The sequence below is a fragment of the Sapajus apella genome, unplaced genomic scaffold (genome assembly GCF_009761245.1).
Source record: "Sapajus apella isolate SASKATOON/1434 unplaced genomic scaffold, GSC_monkey_1.0 scaffold257, whole genome shotgun sequence".
NCBI classification, from domain to species: domain Eukaryota; kingdom Metazoa; phylum Chordata; class Mammalia; order Primates; family Cebidae; genus Sapajus; species Sapajus apella.
Genome location: NW_022437197.1, coordinates 66,358 through 85,718, shown reverse-complemented (window position 1 = coordinate 85,718; position 19,361 = coordinate 66,358). Strand labels below are relative to the sequence as shown.

Here is a 19,361-nt window from a genome sequence, read left to right as displayed (position 1 = left end):
CACATATTTTTTATATGTATTTGTACAAATAGAATATTGGACTTTCAAAAACATACAATGGACCATTAAGCAATGCAGGGGCTAGGGGTGCCAACTCCACCCCCTAACCCCCTGCCTACAGTCAAAAAACCATGTATAAGTCAATTAACAGCCGGGCGCGGTGGCTCACGCCTGTAATCCCAGCACTTTGGGAGGCCGAGGCAGGTGGATCACGAGGTCAAGAGATCGAGACCATCCTGGTCAACATGGTGAAACCCCGTCTCTACTAAAAATACAAAAATTAGCTGGGCATGGTGGCGCATGCCTGTAATCCCAGCTACTCAGGAGGCTGAGGCAGGAGAATAGCCTGGACCCAGGAGGCGGAGGTTGCGGTGAGCCGAGATCGCGCCATTGCACTCCAGCCTGGACAACAAGAGCGAAACTCCGTCTCAAAAAAAAAAAATAATAAGTCAATTAACACGTTTTGTATATGTATTATATACTGGTATTCTTATAATAAAGTAAGCCAGAGAAAAGAAAATGTTATTAAGAAAATCATAAGGAAGAGAAAATGAATTGACTATTTGTGTATAAGTAGATCATCATAAATGTCTTCATATTGAGTAGGCTGAGGAGGAAGAGAAAGGAGGGGTAGCAGAGGTAAGTGGTGAAGGAGGTGGAAGGAGAGGCAGGCACACTCAATATAACTTTTATTGGAAAAAAAAATTCACATCTAAGTGGACCCATGCAATTGAAACCTGTGTTGTTCAAGGGTTAACTGTATACATACACAAAAGGAGAACCTAATTGACTGTCATCTTAAAGTCACAGATTAATGTGTCAAATTAATGTATTTGTGTTGGTTGGTTAATATAAATGCTTCTGGGCCGGGCGCGGTGGCTCAAGCCTGTAATCCCAGCACTTTGGGAGGCCGAGGCGGGTGGATCACGAGGTCAAGAGATCAAGACCATCCTGGTCAACATGGTGAAACCCTGTCTCTACTAAAAATACAAAAAATTAGCTGGGCATGGTGGCACGTGCCTGTAATCCCAGCTACTCAGGAGGCTGAGGCAGGAGAATTGCCTGAACCCAGGAGGCGGAGGTTGCGGTGAGCCGAGATCGCGCCATTGCACTCCAGCCTGGGTAACAAGAGCGAAACACCGTCTCAAAAAAAAAAAAAAAATATATATATATATATATATATATATATATAAATGCTTCTATGTGGCATATTAGTCAAGAATCTTTCCAGTGAAACTTAGTTTAAACTGGCTTAAGCAAAAAAAAGAAACCCTTAAGGCTCATAGCTGAAAAATCTTGAGCTACAACCAACTTTAGGCTGTGTTAGAATTCAGGTTGTGAGATGATCTTCCATGCCAGGAATCTGACTCCTCTGCTCTGCTTTCCTGTGTTTTGGCTTCATTTTCAGACAGGCTTTCTCCATGTGTTTGCAAAGATGGAGCCAGCAGTCCAGGCCTACGTTCTGTTACCATAACTAAAAAATCTTTGAAAGATTTTTTATTAGGAATATGTTTGGCTGCAATTAGTAGAAAATTATAGTGGTTTAAGAAATAAGAGTCCACTTTTTCCTCATATCAAGAGGTTTCCTCCGTAGTGTGGAGCTGATAGAGTAGCTTACTTGTGTCAAGGATCCAGCTATTTTTAATATTCTGCCCTGCCATCTTCAGAATGTTGCCTGCATACTATGTGGTGACTGGTCACCATATAGCTGTAGCTGTCAAGAAAACACATCCATATTCAAAGCAAGAAAATGGAGGGAAAAGGGTGCATTAGCACTATCTGTTCCCTTGATCAGGAAAGCAAAAGCTTTCCTAGAAGCCTGCTTAGCAAACTCTTGCTCATATGTCATTGTCCAGAACTGTGTCATATGTGGCCTCCTAGCTGCAAAACAGGCTAACAAAGTGAGTATTTAGCTTTCCTGTTCTATATAGTAAAGTCAGATAAGGAAAGAGTGTTGAGGGTATATATTGGGTTAGCCATCCCATTGTCTGTCCCTTGCCTGTTTCAGACCATGTGCCCATCTGGAGCTAATCATGGTGCTCATTTGACTGTCCAGGCCTGGGTCAAGTACTCATCCTTGGAGTTGGGAGATTGCAATCAAGCCCAATGAAACCACTTGGTTTGGGAGTGAAAGGGAGTGTTTCCCTAAAGATCAGGGAATGCTGGACAGAATAAAACACTGTGTGGTGTTTTAAGTTTATTATCTCTTTTCTATAGCTCAAAATCTTGAATGAAGGAAAGCTTAGCTGCCACAGCTTACATATCTATTAAGTAAGATAGCTGAGGTACTACTGACCTGTTGATAGGATTGAAAAGTCTATTGCCAGCTCTTAGTCCTTTTGTTCTTCTCTTATAATAAGGTTTAGGTCTTCAGTTTGCCTCAGTTTGTTCCCACCTAATTGTGTCAGAAATAGATACAGTATTTTTGCTGAAGTGAAGATAGTTGTGTCTCCTGACAGGAACTGTATCTTACGTATAACAGGCTCTAATGAAGTTAGAGAGTTCAGTTCAAACCGATTTTCTAGATGGGGGTTTATGTCACCCCAGAGTGCTTACTATTGTGTACTCACTGTGCATACTCACTTAATGTTGTTGACTGATCATCATAGCTTCTTTGCTGCCAGCTAAGGTCTAAAACTTACATGTAGTTGGATGAAAACTAGTAGGAACGTCTATTCGGGACACTTGCATAGTCCAGCTGACTCTGCTGTAGCAACCAGCATGTTGCAGTTAGCTTATAATGACTCTGGCATATGATTTATGGCCACTCACCCAAGTCCAGAAGCGCATCTTTGCTTCATTTAATTAATCATAGTCATTAATAGAGCACTCTTCATACCCTTTCCTGTCCTCATGATTCAGCACTGGCACCCACTCACTCCCACATTGCTAAGTTACTTATAAACTTGCAGAACAAACAGAAAATGGAGCAGTTTATTTTAAAGGAGAAAATCTAACATGTGTGAATGTTAGGAGAATTGGCAAAAATATTTCCAAATGAGATATTTAGGGCATCTTTTTTTCTTTTGAGACAGGGTATCACTCTGTCACCCAGACTAGAGTGCATAGCTTACTGCAGCCTCAACTTTCCAGGCTCAAGCAATCCTCCCACCTCAGCCTCTCAAATACACAGGCACATGCCACCCCACCTAGCCTTCTTTTTTTTTTTAGAGAGAGGGTCTCAGCTGGGTGAGGTGGCTCATGCCTGTAATCCCAGCACTTTGGGAGGCCAAGGCAGGTGGATCACTTGAAGTCAGGAATTCAAGATCAGCGTGGCCAACATTGTGAAACCCTCTCTCTACCCAGGTGTGGTGGCCAGCACCTGTAATCTCAGCTCCTTGGGAAGCTGAGGCAGGAGAATTGCTTGAACCTGGGAGGCAGGCAGAGGTTGCAGTGAGCCAAGATCGCGCCATTGGACTCTAGCCTGGGTGACAGAATGAGACTCAAAAAAAAAAAAACAACAACAACCAAAACCAAGAAACAGAGACAGGATCTCCCTAAGTTGCCTAGTCTCAAGTTCTTGGGCTCAAGCAGTTCTCCCACCTTAGTCTCCCAAAAGGTTATTACAGACATGAGCCACCATGCCCAGCCTAGGGCGTATTTTTAAGCATTCTATTTATTATTATTATTATTATTATTTTGCTTATTTAGATTGATTCTATTGCACTTACGAGAAATGTAAGCTTCTTGTTTGTTGCTGATAGATACCTGGCCCAAATGGTTTTAACCTAATGGCCGGTGAGTTAGAGGGAAGAAAGTGAACTTAGAAATGCAGTATCTCTAGCAATGTGTCTTTCCTGTGGAGCCAGTGCTAGAAACTAAAATGTTAATGGTTGTTTTTCTGAAGAAGCATTGGCATGAATGAACTGACACAGAAGAGGAGAAAGTATATAGTATGGCTGTTCTAGGCTGAAACGATACTTCTATTTTTAGTGTATTTGTTGGGGTATGCTTCTATAAAGAAAGGTGAAATTTGGTGGAGGGAGAAATTTAAAATTTCAGGTAGCATTAATATCCACTCATTTGATTTTCTCCAGCCACTTATTCCATACCCAGTTGTCTTCAAGTCTTAAAAATTCTGCCTTTTAATTTGTTCTCTATCCCCATTCACTAGCAAATGGAACTACTTATTTGCCTTTCTTCCTTGCCCACCACATAAGTCTTTTTTATCTTTGTTACTTCCAACAACTAACACAGGCCCTGACATTGAGTGGCTGCTAAATGATTAGCATTGATGCTGGGAGGTAGAGATGTGTCTACTGGTGAAGTTTAATAGATGAGAAAGCTAAAGCTTCAGTGACTTACCTAAGTCTATTAGTAATGGCAAGGATAGGATTCAAACTCATGTCTTCTAGTACTTCTTCCAGTATTCCCTTTGCTAAGCTATGACATATCTTCACCACAAAAATAGGATGAGTAGTTTCACTTCGAGAGTGGAAGGGAAAGAACTGCTTATGGTAAGACAATTCAGTTGTACGAATTGTCTGGAATTTGGCTGCCAACCTGCACAGGCAATAAAAAAGAAGATAGCTATTCATAGTCAAAGTAAAAATTTTTCAAGAATATCAAATGACTTCACTTTACACAATAAAAAAATTCTTGTGTAAAACACATGTAAATTAAGTTATAAGTTAAAGCCTCTCCCCCATCATTCTCCACTTCTCCTTATTTTGACTAATACAGATAATTTCAGAGCTATTATAGAATCACACATTTTTAAACAAGAAATACTTAGGCTGAGCACGGTGGCTTACACCTGTAATCCTATCACTTTGGGAGGCCAAGATGGGAGGATCACTTGAGCCCCAGGGTTTGAGATCAGCTTGGGCAACATAGGAAGACCCTGTCTCTACAAAAAAACCTTTTTTTTTTTAAAGCCAGGGCTGGACGCAGTGGCTCACGCCTGTAATCCCAACATTTTGGGAGGCCAAGGCAGGTGGATTACCTGAGCTCAGAAGTTGGAAACCAGTCTGGGCAACATGGTGAAACCCCATCTCTACTAAAAATACAAAAAAATTAGCTGAGTGTGGTGGCAAGCCACTGTAATCCCAGCTCCTGGGGAGGCTGAGTCAGGAGAATCACTTGAACCTGGGAGGCAGAGGTTGCAGTGAGCTAAGATTGTGTCACCACACTCCAGCCTGGGTGACAGAACGAGGCTCTTAGGGGGGAAAAAAAAAAAAAAAAAAAAAAAAAAGCCAGGCATGGTAGCACATGCCTGTAGTCCCAGGTATTCAGAAGGCACAAGTAGGAGGATCGCTTGAGGCTGGGAGTTCAAGGCTACAGTGAGTTATGATCATGCCACTACACTCCAGCCTGGGCAACAGAGCAAGACTGCCTCTTTAAAAAAAAAAAAAAAGAAAGAAAGAAAAGAAATACTTCTCTCTCTCTGCAAACATGTACATGTACCAAGGAATAATGAGTGGGTCTACAGACACTTGAATGCCAGATATACTGTGTGGGTTCTGTGTATATATTTAATTTTTTTATCCGAAGTAATCTTATCAAGACTCATACAAGGCTGGGTGCAGTGGCTCACACCTGTACAAATCCCAGCACTTTGGGAGGCCAAGGCAGCCCAGTGGCTTGAGCTCAGGACTTTGAGATCAGCCTGGGCAACGTGATGAAACTGTGTCTCTATAAAAATACAAAAATCAGCGGGTATGGTGGTGTGCACCTGTAGTCCCAGCTGCTTAGGAGGCCGAGGTAGCAAGATCATTTGAGCCCCGGAGGTGGAGCCTGCAGTAAGCTGAGCAGCACTGTACTCTAGCCTGGGTGAAGGAGCGAGATCCTGTCTCAAAACAAATGAACAAAAAAGACATACAACTTTAGAACTAAACTCCAGAAATCACATAGTCCAGCTGCCTCATTTTATACTTACAGTTACTGAGGTTAAGACATGTTGATTTATCTAATTAGTGACAAGACAGAGCTAGAACCTCCATCTAATCTTATCTCTATTACTCTTTGATCCTGAAGAAAACTTATGCATAATGAATAATAACTTCCTGATGACTCTGTGGTATCTTCTTTGTGTTGTTTTTGTTGGATTTTCCTATGTGGCTTTTGTTGGAAGGAGGAAGATATGTAAAATTCTTGATGTTAATAATTATCATAGTAGGATTCTGAGGCTATGACCAAAGTCCAAGGAAACCTAACATTCTGCTTCACCTGTTTCTGGTGTTGTGGAGAGTTTGAACCACATGAGACCTGCTTATATTGCTGTTCATGCTGCTGTTTCTGGCCTTCCAGTGCTCAAATAGCAGGAACTTTCTGTGATATTTTGAATTTTCATCTACTGACAAACCAGAAAATACAAGGCAGACTACCCACAGGAAATTTATATAAGAGTTTGCAAGTAAAACCTGCCTCCAGTTTGCCTTTAAAGTAATATAGTGTTGTTCAGATGGTCAAATTATCCCCAACATAAACCAGACTGCCTTTCCTGCCCCTGCCTCACCTACTACCAGCTGAAGTTCTGCTCTCTTGTTGATAGACCATTAATACTGTAGTAACAAAATGTAAATGCCCTAACATTAAAGTGGTATGATGAGGCAATGTCTGGAGATCAGGACCAGATAAAGATACCACACGGTTCACAGATGGCTTTTTAAATTGTTTTTCAAATGAGAGAAACACATATGTTTTTAAAACTCTCTTTTTAGTTTTTCCCACAAATATAATCATAATGAAGCAGTCTGGGCATTACATAAAAGAAGAAGCCCCAGAACTACCAAAGGCTGCTCTAGTCTGATTATTTCCTAAAAGTTCAAAGTTTTATAGGGAAACCCCGAAGAAACAGGATATAAGAAGGACTGGCTGGGTGCGGTAGCTCACACCTGTAATCCCAGCACTTTGGGAGGCCAAGGTCAGGAGTTGGGGACCAGCCTGGCCAACATGTTGAAACCCTGGCTCTACTAAAAATACAAAAAGGAGCTGGGTGTGGTGGTGCATACCTGTAGTTCTAGCTACTCGGGAGTCTGAGGCAGGAGAATCGCTTGACCCAGGGAGGCAGAGGTTGCAGTGAGCTGAGATTGCACCAATGCACTCCAGCCTGGGTGACAGAGCAAAACTCCATCTCCTATTTTAAAAAAAAGGATTTAGAGAAGCTGGGCACAGTGGCATGTGCCTGTGGTCCCAGCTACTTGGGAGGCTAAGGTGGGCACAGTGGCGTGTGCCTGTGGTCCCAGCTACTTGGCGACTTGGGAGGCTGAGATGGGAGGATTACTTGAGCCCTGCCTGGGCAACATAGCAAGACTCCATTTCTTTAAAAAAAAAAAAAAAAAAAAGCAGTAGCACTTAGAGCTAATGGGAAGAGATCAGACCCAGATAAAATGTAGTTTATAGCACTTAAGACTCTTCACTTTTCCAAAGCATAGTAAAGGTCAGGGGTCATTACCCCTACAGTTAGGTTGTCTTTAGACCTAACTAAAAAAGGCTTTGACTTTTTTTTTTGTTTTTAGAACCTCACTCTGTCACCCAGGCTAGAGTGCAGTGGCATAAGCACGGCTCACTGCAGCCTCTACCTCCCAGGCTCAAGCAATCCTCTCACCTCAGCCTCCCAAGTAGCTGGAACTACAGCCATGTGCCACCATGCCTGGCTAATTTTTAAATTTTTTGTAGCGATGGCATCTCATGATGTTTCCCAGGCTCATCTCAAACCCATGGGCTCATGCAGTCCTTCTGCCTTGGCCCCACAAAGTGCTGGGATTGCAAACAGAAGCCACCGCACCCAGCCTCAGCTTTTAACTTTATTGTTATTTGAGTTAATTTTCATAGGCTTTGACCTTCTAGACTTTCTGACCACAGAAAGTTTATAAGTAGATGCCAGGTCTAAAACCCATTAGGAAAATCATTTACTCCACTACAAGATTAGTTTTGTTTTGTTTTGTTTTTTATTGTATGAAAGTCAAACCAATAATAATTTGGCCATACGTCTATAACTTTCAAAGCTTGAGGAAAAATTTCTCTGCCAACAGTTATTTTAAGCATTGGAAGAAAGGGAGTGTCTAAACACTTTTTGTCACATTCCCTAATTCTTCCTTTTTTAATGTTGAAGATAAAGAATTTACTTGTGTGAGAGACAGAGCAGATGCTTTTTACCTGCTCTGTCTCCTGAGGCTCCTAGCAGTGAAATAGAAGCTTCATAAGCTCTATGGCTTTTCAGGTCATTGAAGCCATCTCTCTGCCTCATGGAGGTCAGATATGGCCATGTGAATAAGCCTACCACTTATGAAGACAATTATTGAGTGAATCGATAATAAAGACAATTCAGATTGAACAAAACCAGTGGTGTACTTTAAAGTTCTGTAAGTTCTTGAGTGTCCTATAGCTCCTTTAGAATTAGTATCTCAGCACTTTCATTATGTTGTCATAAGACAGTTCACATGCTTATAATTTACATGCTTTGCCTTTAAATCTTTTCTCTCCCATCCCTAGGCATGTTTGATTATCATTCTTGCCAAAGCATTTAAGATATAAGGCTAACCAAATCCTGGTTTTGGCCATGCTCTGAGCCCACATTGTTTCTATAACCTCAAGCTTCTGTACCTCATTAGGGGTTTGGGGCTTTATTTTGAAACCTCCCATGTACACACAATAAATAAATGTGCATGCCTTTTCTCCTATTAAAAAAAAAAGATGCCTAGCAGGAGTGCCATATTTACAACTCATTTTCATTTTTCATAGGCTCTTTTATGCTTTACCCTATAGTGGATAATTATGCAATATAAAAATGCTATGGGGCCAGATGCAGTGGCTCACGCCTGTAATCCCAACACTTTGGGAGGCCAAGGCAAGCAGATCACTTGAAGTCAGGGGTTCGAGGCCAGCATGGTCAACATGGCGAAACCCCATTTCTACTAAAAATACAAAAATTACCCATGTGTGGTGGCACACGCCTATAATCCCAGCTACTTGGGAGGCTGACTGCCGAAGAATCACTTGAACCCTGGAGGTGGAGGTTGCAGTAAGCCAAGATGGCACCACTGCACTGCAGCCTGGGTGACAGAGTGAGACTCCATCATATATAAATTAATAAAGCAAGCAAGCAAGCTATGGGAACTTAGTAACAATTGTTGCTTTTGAAGACTGGTTAATGAAGGGAAAACTCATTCTCCTTGAGTTTAGACACACATTGCCTTTCCAGCTGAGTACTTACCTTGTCATAAGCTGGCTGTATTCCATAGCTGTTTACACAAAGACTCACTTAAATATTTGAATTTTTAATTTTTTCACAGCCATCTCTTCCTGTACTCTATACCCTGTCTAGCCAGGCTACACATGAAGCTGTTCATCTCCTTTGCAGGATGTTGGTCTTTGATCCAGTAAGTAGTGTTTGTTTTTATGCATTTTTAATGAATTACAAATAAATGTGTTCTGAGAGAAACAATGTGGTTTTGAATAGATTGGCAATGTAAATGATTACTTTTCAAAACATAAACTTCAATCACCAGTATCATATGTATCACGTGCACTCATCACACAGAAGTTTATTAACACATAAGAATCTAGGGGACGAGATAAGGAACTGGATCTCATTTATTTCTTATTAATCTCAATATTTGTAAAAGGAGTTTGGCACCAAGTTAAATCAGGACAAAATAACTTTTTGTTTGTTTTGAGACAAGGTATTGTTCTGTCACCCCATCTAGAGTGCAGAGGTGTGATCTCAGCTCACTGCACCCTCAACCTCCCAGGCCCAAGCATTCCTCCTACCTCAGCACCCTGAGTAGCTGGGACTACAAGCATGCTCAGCTAATTTTAAATATTTTATAGAGAAGAGGTCTCATTATATTGCTCAGGCTGGTTTGAACTCCTGGGCTCAAGTGATCCTCTTGCCTCAGACCCCAAAGTGCTGGGATTACAGGTGTGAGCCACCATGCCCAGTCAGAACACAAAATATTTTAAGATTATTTGAAAAAATCTGACCATTATATTACATAAGGAAATGTTTGTTCTGGGTTGTTAAGATGGAAGCTTTTCCCAGTACCCTTTCTGGACTTGACTCTTCTGGAACGTACTATAAATTACAGTGTAAGTTCAGCTCTTCATTTATTCATTCATCCAGAGAATATTATTCACATCTAGCCAATAACTATTGTCAAAGAAGACTCAAAAATGGAAGCATTTAGGAAGGAAAATTTTATGCCAAGAATACAAGGTCACCAAATACAAAAAATGCCAGATATTTAAAAGATTAAAAAAATACAAGATTACCAAAGTTATTAAGTTTACATTGGGCCATTTGTAGTGAGAAAGCTGCAACTTTCTTAGAAGATTATCAAATGCACAAACCTACAGACATCAGCATAGCAAAGATTAGGGATAAAAAACATTGTTAAGAGTCCAGGTTTGTGAGAAACAGTCAAGGTTTGTGGGACCAGAACCAATTTGAGTGACTCAAGTTATTTTTGTGTTGTCTCAGCATACAGTGTAGATTGCTTATGTGTTTATTTTGGTGTTTTTTGCTGTTTGTTTTGTTTTGTTTTACTGTGGTGTATTAGTCCATTTTTACACTCCTGATAAAGACATACCCAAGACTGGGCAATTTACAAAAGAAAGAGGTTTAATTGGACTTACAGTTTCACATGGCAGGGGAAGCCTCACAATCATGGCGAAAGGCGAGGAGGAGCAAGTCACCTCTTACATGGATGGCAGCAGGAAAAGAGAGCTTGTGCAGGGAAACTCTCCTTTTTAAAACCATCAGATCTCATGAGACTTACTATCACAAGAACAGCACAGGAAAGACTTGCTGCCATGATTCAGTTACCTCCCACCAGGTCCTTCCCATAACACATGAGAATTCAAGATGAGATTTGGGTGGGGACATAGCCAAACCATACCATGTGGTATGTGAAGTGCTTAGTGATACTGTAAGCCTGACAAAAGTGACAGTTCTTGCTTCCACAGTCTCCTTGTGGTCATGTTCCCACCATTAAGAGCAATTTCAATCATATAACTTGCTTAATGAGCTAGTGATTTACTATTATTTGATATTTTGTGTTATTTGCAAGTTTATCTACGTAGCTAACAAAAAATATTGATCAGTACGTTTTAAAAACCTCCTTTTATGTGGTTAACAAAACTAGAGCTGTGTGAAATTCAGGCTTCAGAGGTAATTTCTTTCGGCCATAGAGGATTTTATAAAGAGTCTAGGATTGAAATTTATGTGTTAGAAATATTTTATTCTCTATTTCTATTTAGATGTGGATCCAAGAACCATGTAACTCACCTCTACCAGGTGTGCATACACTGTTTAGAGCTGTAAGCCATCCTCTTTCTCTGATAGCCCATGTTTTGTTTGTTTTTGTTTGTTTTTTGAGACAGAGTCTTGCTCTGTCACCTAGGCTGGAGTGCAGTGGCACGATCTCAGCTCACTGCAACCTCTGCCTCCTGGGTTCAAGTGATTCTCCTGCGTCAGCCTCCCGACTAGCCTGGATTACAGGTGCACGCCACTACGTCCAGCTAATTTTTGTATTTTTAGTAGAGGTGGGGTTTCATCATGTTATTCAGGCTGGTGTCAAATTTCTGACCTTGTGATTGCCTGCCTCATTCTCCCAAAGTGCTGGGATTACAGGCATAAGCCATTGCACCTGGCCTAGAGAACCCATGTTTATTAATGCTCCTGATCTGTTAGTGTTTACAATCTTTAAGGCTGGAATATCCTTAAAGCCATAGAGCAAGTAGTAAGCACATTTTTCTGGGAGGTCTTTTGTACATAAATTCTACATGCAACATGTAGTCCTTATTCCTTAATAGTGGGATTATCACAATTAAATGAAATTTGTGGTGTGGTTGTAGTTACAAAGATTTATTTACAGAGAAAGATTTATCTGGTAAGGAGGAGTACATATTTATGGAACCTATATAAATAACTGCATAGTCATTTAAAAACAAAGAAATTAGGCTGAGCATAGAGCACAGTGGCTCATGCTTGTAATCCCAGCACTTTAGGAGGCTGAGGCAGGAGAATCTCCTAAGCCCAAGAACTTAAGACCAGCCTGGGCAACTTAGGGAGACCCCACATCTACAAAATTAATTTTTTTTTTTAAATTGGCTGGGCATGGTAGCATGTGTCTATAGTTCCAGCTACTCAGGAAGCTGAGGTGGGAGAATGGCTTGAGCCCAGGAGGTCAAGGCCACAGTAAGACATGATCCCACCATTGTACTCCACCCTGGCAAGGGAGAGAGAGAGCAAAACCCTGTCTCAAAAAGAAAGAAATTAATTTAGTTAATGTACACTACATAATAATTAACTGCTTTTATCACTGTTATAAACAAAGCTAACAAGTTGATTACTTTGTTACAGAATTATTATTTTTAAATTGGCCTGATGCTTTGTTAGCTTTTGATCTATATTAATAATGGATTTTTTTTAAATTTCCAGTTCCGAGAGTTCAGTCAGAACAAGAAACCATTTAAAGAGAGTTTTGTTCTGATTTTAACCTGTTAAATTAAAAGTCAGCAATACATTAAGAAGAAATGAGAGTGTGTGTGTGTGTGTGTGTGTGTGTGTGTCAGGGTCTAACTCTGTAGCCCAGGCTGGAGTGCAGTGGCACGATCTCGGCTCACTGCAACTTCCACCTCCTGGGTTCAAGAGATTCTCCTCCCTCAGCCTCTTGAGTAGCTGGGATTACAGATGTGCACCACCACGCCCAGCTAATTTATTTTTATATTTTTGGTAGAGACAGGATTTCACCATGTTGGCCAAGCTGGTCTTGAACTCCTGACTTCAAATGTTCCACCAGCCTTGGCCTCCCAAAATGGTGAGATTACAGGCTTGAGCCCCTTTTAAATACCCATGAAGAACAGACCATTGACCATAAATAAATTAGTGTATTTATTTAGTCCGTTTAGTCTTAGGTAACTAGTTATTCTTGTTTTGTTGATCTTGGGTTAAGCAGTCTACTGCCATGGTGTGTCTGCTCCCGGACTGAAACAGTACTGGAAATGCTGACTCAATTACTTGATTCAGTCTAAGAGGCAGGTGTCTATGGTGAGATACACATACACACACACATACATACAAATACACATTGAGCATCCCTAATCTGGAACTTTGAATGCCAACATGACATCGCAAATTACCTGACCTTAGTGACAGGTCACAGTCAAAAAGCAGGTATACAACACATAGTTTGTTCAGTATCCCCAAGGGAAAAAGATCCTCCTAGCCTCTGTCAGCTGTGATTCTATCTTCCCCAAGCATATCCAGATTCCCCCATGCAAGTGTGTCCACAACAGTGATAAAGTGGCACATGTGCAGGCCAGATGCACCAATGTCAGGTTCCCCACAATGCTTCACATGGTGCCAAGACCTATGGGCATTATTTTGTATTTTTTGCCTGTTCTCTGCTCTGTGGAGTAAAGATATTATTGAAAATGTCAAGAAGTCCTGCAGATAACCCAGCAAGTAACAGTGATTTTTTTTTTTTAAAAAAAGGAAGGATTTATGTTTATCTATAGCACAGAATGCCAAACTATTGGAGAAACTGGACAGTGGTATAAACGTGAAGCATCTTACTTCACACTTGGAAGTAAGTTGTTGGAATGATCGCTGTATATGACCTAAAGAAACAGAAGGATAAACTTGAAGTTCTGTCCTGAAACTCATAAACAGAAGTTAATGAAAAATGGAAAGGGAAGCCAAGGGCTGAGAGGGGCCCTTGACCAGGCTTGCACATTGTCAGCCTACTTGTTTCTTTGGGTTCCAGCAGTTGGAACTCTGTCCCAGTGGAACCTCTAGGAATAGCTGTCAAAGGACTCAGACTTTTTTAGAAAAAAAGAAAAGGAAAAAGTTTACTTGCTAAGAGTGCAGGGGAGTCAGACTTCAGAAGAGCTAGGTCACCAAATACAAAACATAAACTCATTGAAAGGAAAACAAACCAAGGTTATCAAGTACACATTTGCCGGTTCATGGTAAATAAAACACCCGCTTTCTTCCGTGATTATCTTATCTTTAAATGTCATGACATGCCTTTTTAGATCAGCATAGCAAAAATCAGAGATAAAAGTGTTTGTAGGGAATCCAGGTTTATGGAAAACATTTTATTATTATTTGGGGACCAGAACAGTTAGGATGATTCAGTTGTTTTTGGTTTATTTGAAAACTAAAGTGGTTTTCTTCTTTAAATTGTGTAATGTGAAGTGCTTGGTCATATTGGAATCAGAGCAAAGTGTTCTCATTTTTGTTCTACTCTGTACTATTGAGTTCATCCTTAAATCCTTTAAAATTTACTTTGTCTCAGTAGTACACATTGGTCTACTGAGCTAAAAGAAGGCACAGTTTCTTTAATTTTTTAATGGAGTAATAAGTTTAAAAGTTTAGATTTTCAGGTAAACTTTAATATATTAAGTATTCTGATCTAAAGTGACAGAAAATGATGGGGCTCAGTAGCTCATACCTGCGGTACCAGCACTTTGGGAGGCCAAGGCTGGGGGCCAGAAATTCTAGAACATAGAGAGACCCCATCTCTACAAAAAAAATTTTTTTAAGTGCCAGAAAATAAAAAGCTAGACTCCTGATACTCAGACTGAGCTGTATCTCAAAACATGGCAGTCAGACCGCTATCTGCTGCCTAACTCCAGCAGCTTTTGCCTTAGTCTATTTGGTATTCTAAGACAATAAAAATTTCAAGCAGCTTTGTAAGACTGCCACTATGAACATATCTTTTGGATGCTGACACATATTTAGAAAACACAGGCTGTTGTTTAAAATATAAATGTAACCCCATTCGAAGCACTACATAGTTAAATGTCGTGGTATTTGTGATTTTTGACCCTGCATACATCTGTTTCAGAGCAGGAACTTCTCAGAGAATTTCAACAGAAAGGCACTTCTAAGTACTTTATGATGGTAGATGATAACAGTAGTTGTCTTGAATCATACACTCCCTATGCTGCTATTTTACCCACCTCTAAATTCAATTATCCCTCTTTGGATGGGATGTACTATAAATTATATATAAGCTGTGTAAAGCAGTTAGTATGTCTTTTGAAAGATCCTATGTGGACAGTCATATTTATCTGTAGTGTTGATGTGCTGGTCTCTAATTTGATTTCAGTCCAAAAGAATATCCGCTAAGGATGCCTTAGCCCACCCCTACCTAGATGAAGGGCGACTACGATATCACACATGTATGTGTAAATGTTGCTTTTCCACCTCTACTGGAAGAGTTTATACCAGTGACTTTGAGCCTGTCACTAATCCCAAATTTGATGACACTTTTGAGAAGAACCTCAGTTCTGTCCGACAGGTTAAAGGTGAGTATCTGGTTTGGCCTTGGGCCAGGCAAGATGCCAAGTAACATTTTCCATCAGGTGTCCATGAAGAGCTGAGATGTGGTTGGTAACCAAAGCTCCCTGGTATGTTTATTTTACAACCCTGAATATAGCTATGTGTCCAGGGCATAACAATTCATATTTAATATTACACACAGGGGAAGGTTGGGGAGAGGCATGAATAGTTTGTTCTTATTTCCAAAGTTGATTTAGTGAGTATGACTCAAAATACATTTAATATGTATTCACTCAATGTCATTTCATTGATTGAAACGTATTGATCTTCTTTATATAACATACAAAGTTCCATTAAGTATAAAAATTCACAGAGGGAATCATTCCTTGGATGATGACAAGAGAAGGGAATTTCTGATAGTGTACTCATAAAATTTTGTTACAGGGTCTCCTGTTGGGATACAGTGGGGGTAATGACAATCAAAATTCTGAGTGATTTTAGTGTCTACTCTAGGACATTTTACAAGAGAGAGGGTAGTCCCCAAGTAACCACCTGAAACTATATACCTAGATACCAACTGATCTTCCAAAAGGCAGCAACTTAGAAGAGTTCATCTATAATGCCAAACCTTGGAGTATCTCTCCAATTTATAGACCATTTTACTCTTCCCACTGATGGGGCTGCAGTCTGTAATGCCACCAGTGGGTTTTTTGCCTACATTTAGCAACAGCTGTCATTTCAGTTTTAGGAAGGTCAGCTGAATTCTGCTTGATAGATGATGTGTTCTTTGATTTAACTAAACCAGTAGGAAATGTTATACAGATGCTGGCTAGAGTCAGCTGAGAATTCACTGCTCCCAGGCCTGCAAATTGTCATGGATTGTATGATGCTTGCTTTCTCCACAGAAATTATTCACCAGTTCATTTTGGAACAGCAGAAAGGAAACAGAGTGCCTCTCTGCATCAACCCTCAGTCTGCTGCTTTTAAGAGCTTTATTAGGTAACTATATCTATGTAATTCTAACATACTTATTAGAATTAAAGGATGCCAGTGTTATTTGATTATTCAGCGTTATTTGTTTTTATTTAGATAACATAGGTAAAAGGTGCAACAGAAAGTTTCTGTTATGAGGTTTGAGTGTATTAAAACTAATCAGGCCAGGCACAGTGGCTCACACCTATAATCCCAGCACTTTGGGAGGTCGAGGCGGGTGGATCACCTGAGATCAGGAGTTCAAGACCAGCCCGACCAATATGATGAAACCCCATCTCTACTAAAAATACAAAAATTAGCCAGGTGTGGAGGCATGCACTTGTAATGCCAGCTACTCAGGAGGCTAAGACAGGAGAATCGTTTGATCCTGGGAGTTGGAGGTTTCAGTGAGCCGAGATCACGCCATTGCACCCCAGCCTGGACAATCAGAGCAAAACTCCATCTCACAAAAACTATAAGCATCACATTTTACACTGGTGCCAGTTCACTGTAGTTGCTTTGGCAATATTTTTCCCAGATGATCATTGTGCTGTCTCATCACGTACATGGCGATTTCCTGGAGTTAGATGTGGTCATCTCAGTTCCCACTACCATTCCCACTCCCTAGTAATAACTGCAAGTGAGAAAATAATTTTTTTGTGTGCTGGTGGACTGCTGGTGTATCCTGTGTAGAGGGCAAGCCAACAGGCTTATGGTAGAGCTGTGAACCTACTTTGGAACTTACCAGGTTTCATTCTCCTTGTGTCTCTGTCCTTTCCTTCTCTTGATCTCTTTTTGTTTAAGTCCTTATATATCAATCAGGGTCCGGTCAGGAGAAATAAACCACTTCCCCATAATATGAATGGGGATAATTTAGTAACAACAATTGTTAACTGGGAAAGATGATCAACTGCTAAAAGGCATAAAAGGATTCTGAAGGCTGCTGAAGTAGCAAATGCAGAAAGCAGCTACTCCCTGTAGACTGAGGTTGCTTTGGCAATTTTTTTTGACAGAGGGAAAGTAAACAAAGAAATTAAGAATTTAGAAGCAGTTCCTCTATGTAAGGACCTCTTTGGAGAGGGTATGGCTGCCACAGGAACAGGAACACAGCATGAGGGTAGAGTGCAGAAGAGGAAGTGTGCCAGAAGGTGTGGGCAGAACTGGTCCATCGAAGACGCCTGCCAGGAGAGTTTTAGTGGACCAAAGCTGAGCCTTCCACATGACGAAAAAAAACACAACAAACCAGGGAAGAGAGCCTGCTTCCCGATGCCACAGCTTTGCAGTGCCCTTCCGGCACCCTCTTGTTGACAAACACTAACGTTTAGCTCAGTGGCAAAGGGAATCATGAACAGGGTCTGGCTCCACCATCACAAAGCAAGACAAAGAAGCGTAGATTCGGATCTGAGTGGCCACACAGTCTCTATCTTCCCCACTGCCTTTCTCTTCTCCTTTTTCTCTCTTCTTCTGCTCTTTCCCTTGAATCATATTGAAGTTGTTTGAATTTGTTGGACCACAGTCAAGATTTTATGTGTAAAATTTGTAAAATTATAAGACCTGACTTTCCTTTTTTCTATGTATTTTTCTATTGGAAGAAGGAATCAAGTTGCATTTTTATTTATCTGTGGTTTTAAATTACTTTGTTTTACTATTTTCCCCTAAGAGTTATTGACCCTGTCAATTAGGTAGTTTAGCAGCTTAGGTATAAATGATCCTGGGCCTTGGAGAAACAAAATGGTTACACTTTTCCCTCTCAAGTTTATAATCTAATTAGCAACCTTAGTCAGACATAGGAAAAAGCCAGTAACATCTGTAGATAACCAATGCTAAATGATTACCTATATTTCTTAATTAATACTTGATAAAAGAATGCTTCTAGTCTGCCGGGCGCGGTGGCTCAAGCCTGTAATCCCAGCACTTTGGGAGGCCGAGGCGGGTGGATCACAAGGTCAAGAGATCAAGACCATCCTGGTTAACATGGTGAAACCCCGTCTCTACTTAAAATACAAAACATTAGCTGGGCATGGTGGCGCGTGCCTGTAATCCCAGCTACTTAGGAGGCTGAGGCAGAAGAATTGCCTGAACCCAGGAGGCGGAGGTTGCGGTGAGCCGAGATCGTGCCATTGCACTCCAGCCTGGGTAGCATGAGTGAAACTCCGTCTCAAAACAAAAAAAAAAAAAAAAAAAAAAGAATGCTTCTAAGGCTCATTCAAATAGGCCACTGTATTTTGAGAGGTTACTTTTAAATGGATGATTCTACATCCCTTAAGGTTGTTTTCCTGATTATTGAAATTGTCACTTGTATTACCTACCATTTACTTTACACTATGAAGTAGGCACTGTGGAAAACACTTCACATCTGTTATTATTTATTCATCACAATATCCTTTGAGGTAAACAGCATTGTTCCTTTCCAGATGAGAAGAGATTAAGGCACTTGCTCAGTGCCATACAACTAGTAAATGACATGTTAATTTCAGCCTATATATTACCCACTACACCAGATTGCCTCTCCGTAGATAATAGATCCTTAAACAGACAACTTAGAACAAATTCAACTTTAAAGAAACAAGTAAAAATCCAGAAGTGGACTTAATTTTTTCAGAGGAAGAGAGGAAAACAGGCAGTCGTGAATTACCCTTTTGCCATTGTGGCATTACAACTAATTTCTCCATCACTGTTTTCTTCCAGTTCCACTGTTGCTCAGCCATCTGAGATGCCCCCATCTCCTCTGGTGTGGGAGTGATGGTGGAAGATAATGTACTACTGAAGATGTAATGTAGCTTTCCACTGGAGTCTGGGATTTGCAATTCTGGAGGTTAATCATGCTTGTACTGTAATTTTACTAATGAAGTTTTAAATTAACAACCACTACTTGTATGATATGAATAATATTTAGAAATGTTACTAGACTTTTAATCTTGTAAAGTGGTTGTGCTTTTAGAAGAAAAATATTTTACCCAGAGTTGCACATGTTTTATGAATTCAGTGCAGCTGTTATGGCTCACCTCAGAACAAAAGAGAATTGAACCAAATTTGGGAGTTTGGGGTTTTATGTTTTTGTTTTGTTTTTCTTTTCTAAAATGAAGTGAGATTGTTCACATACACACACACACACACACACACACACACACACACACACACACACACACACACA

General features: G+C 40.4%; 1 protein-coding gene and 1 long non-coding RNA gene across 5 annotated transcripts in view; one reads left to right on the top strand and one right to left on the bottom strand.

Moving 5' to 3' along the window:
- Positions 1–17,207, bottom strand: part of LOC116545299 — a 42,349-nt gene extending 25,142 nt beyond the window's left edge. Inside the window, exons 1-3 of one of the 3 annotated variants that reach the window (XR_004266264.1) lie at positions 16,953–17,207; positions 4,306–4,503; positions 2,297–2,395 (exon numbers count right to left, since the gene is read on the bottom strand). This is a non-coding gene — a long non-coding RNA (uncharacterized LOC116545299). The remainder of the gene's footprint in view (positions 1–2,296; positions 2,396–4,305; positions 4,504–16,952) is intronic. The other 2 variants (XR_004266266.1, XR_004266265.1) reach the window with 2 other exon arrangements.
- NLK (nemo like kinase) overlaps positions 1–19,239 on the top strand; it is a 157,761-nt gene extending 138,522 nt beyond the window's left edge. Inside the window, exons 8-11 of one of the 2 annotated variants that reach the window (XM_032271870.1) lie at positions 9,237–9,323; positions 15,063–15,261; positions 16,141–16,234; positions 18,896–19,239. In XM_032271870.1, the coding sequence (XP_032127761.1) occupies positions 9,237–9,323; positions 15,063–15,261; positions 16,141–16,234; positions 18,896–18,950 (435 nt within the window). In that variant the 3' untranslated portion in view covers positions 18,951–19,239. The remainder of the gene's footprint in view (positions 1–9,236; positions 9,324–15,062; positions 15,262–16,140; positions 16,235–18,895) is intronic. The other variant, XM_032271871.1, reaches the window with a different exon arrangement.
- Positions 19,240–19,361: the final 122 nt, after the last annotated feature.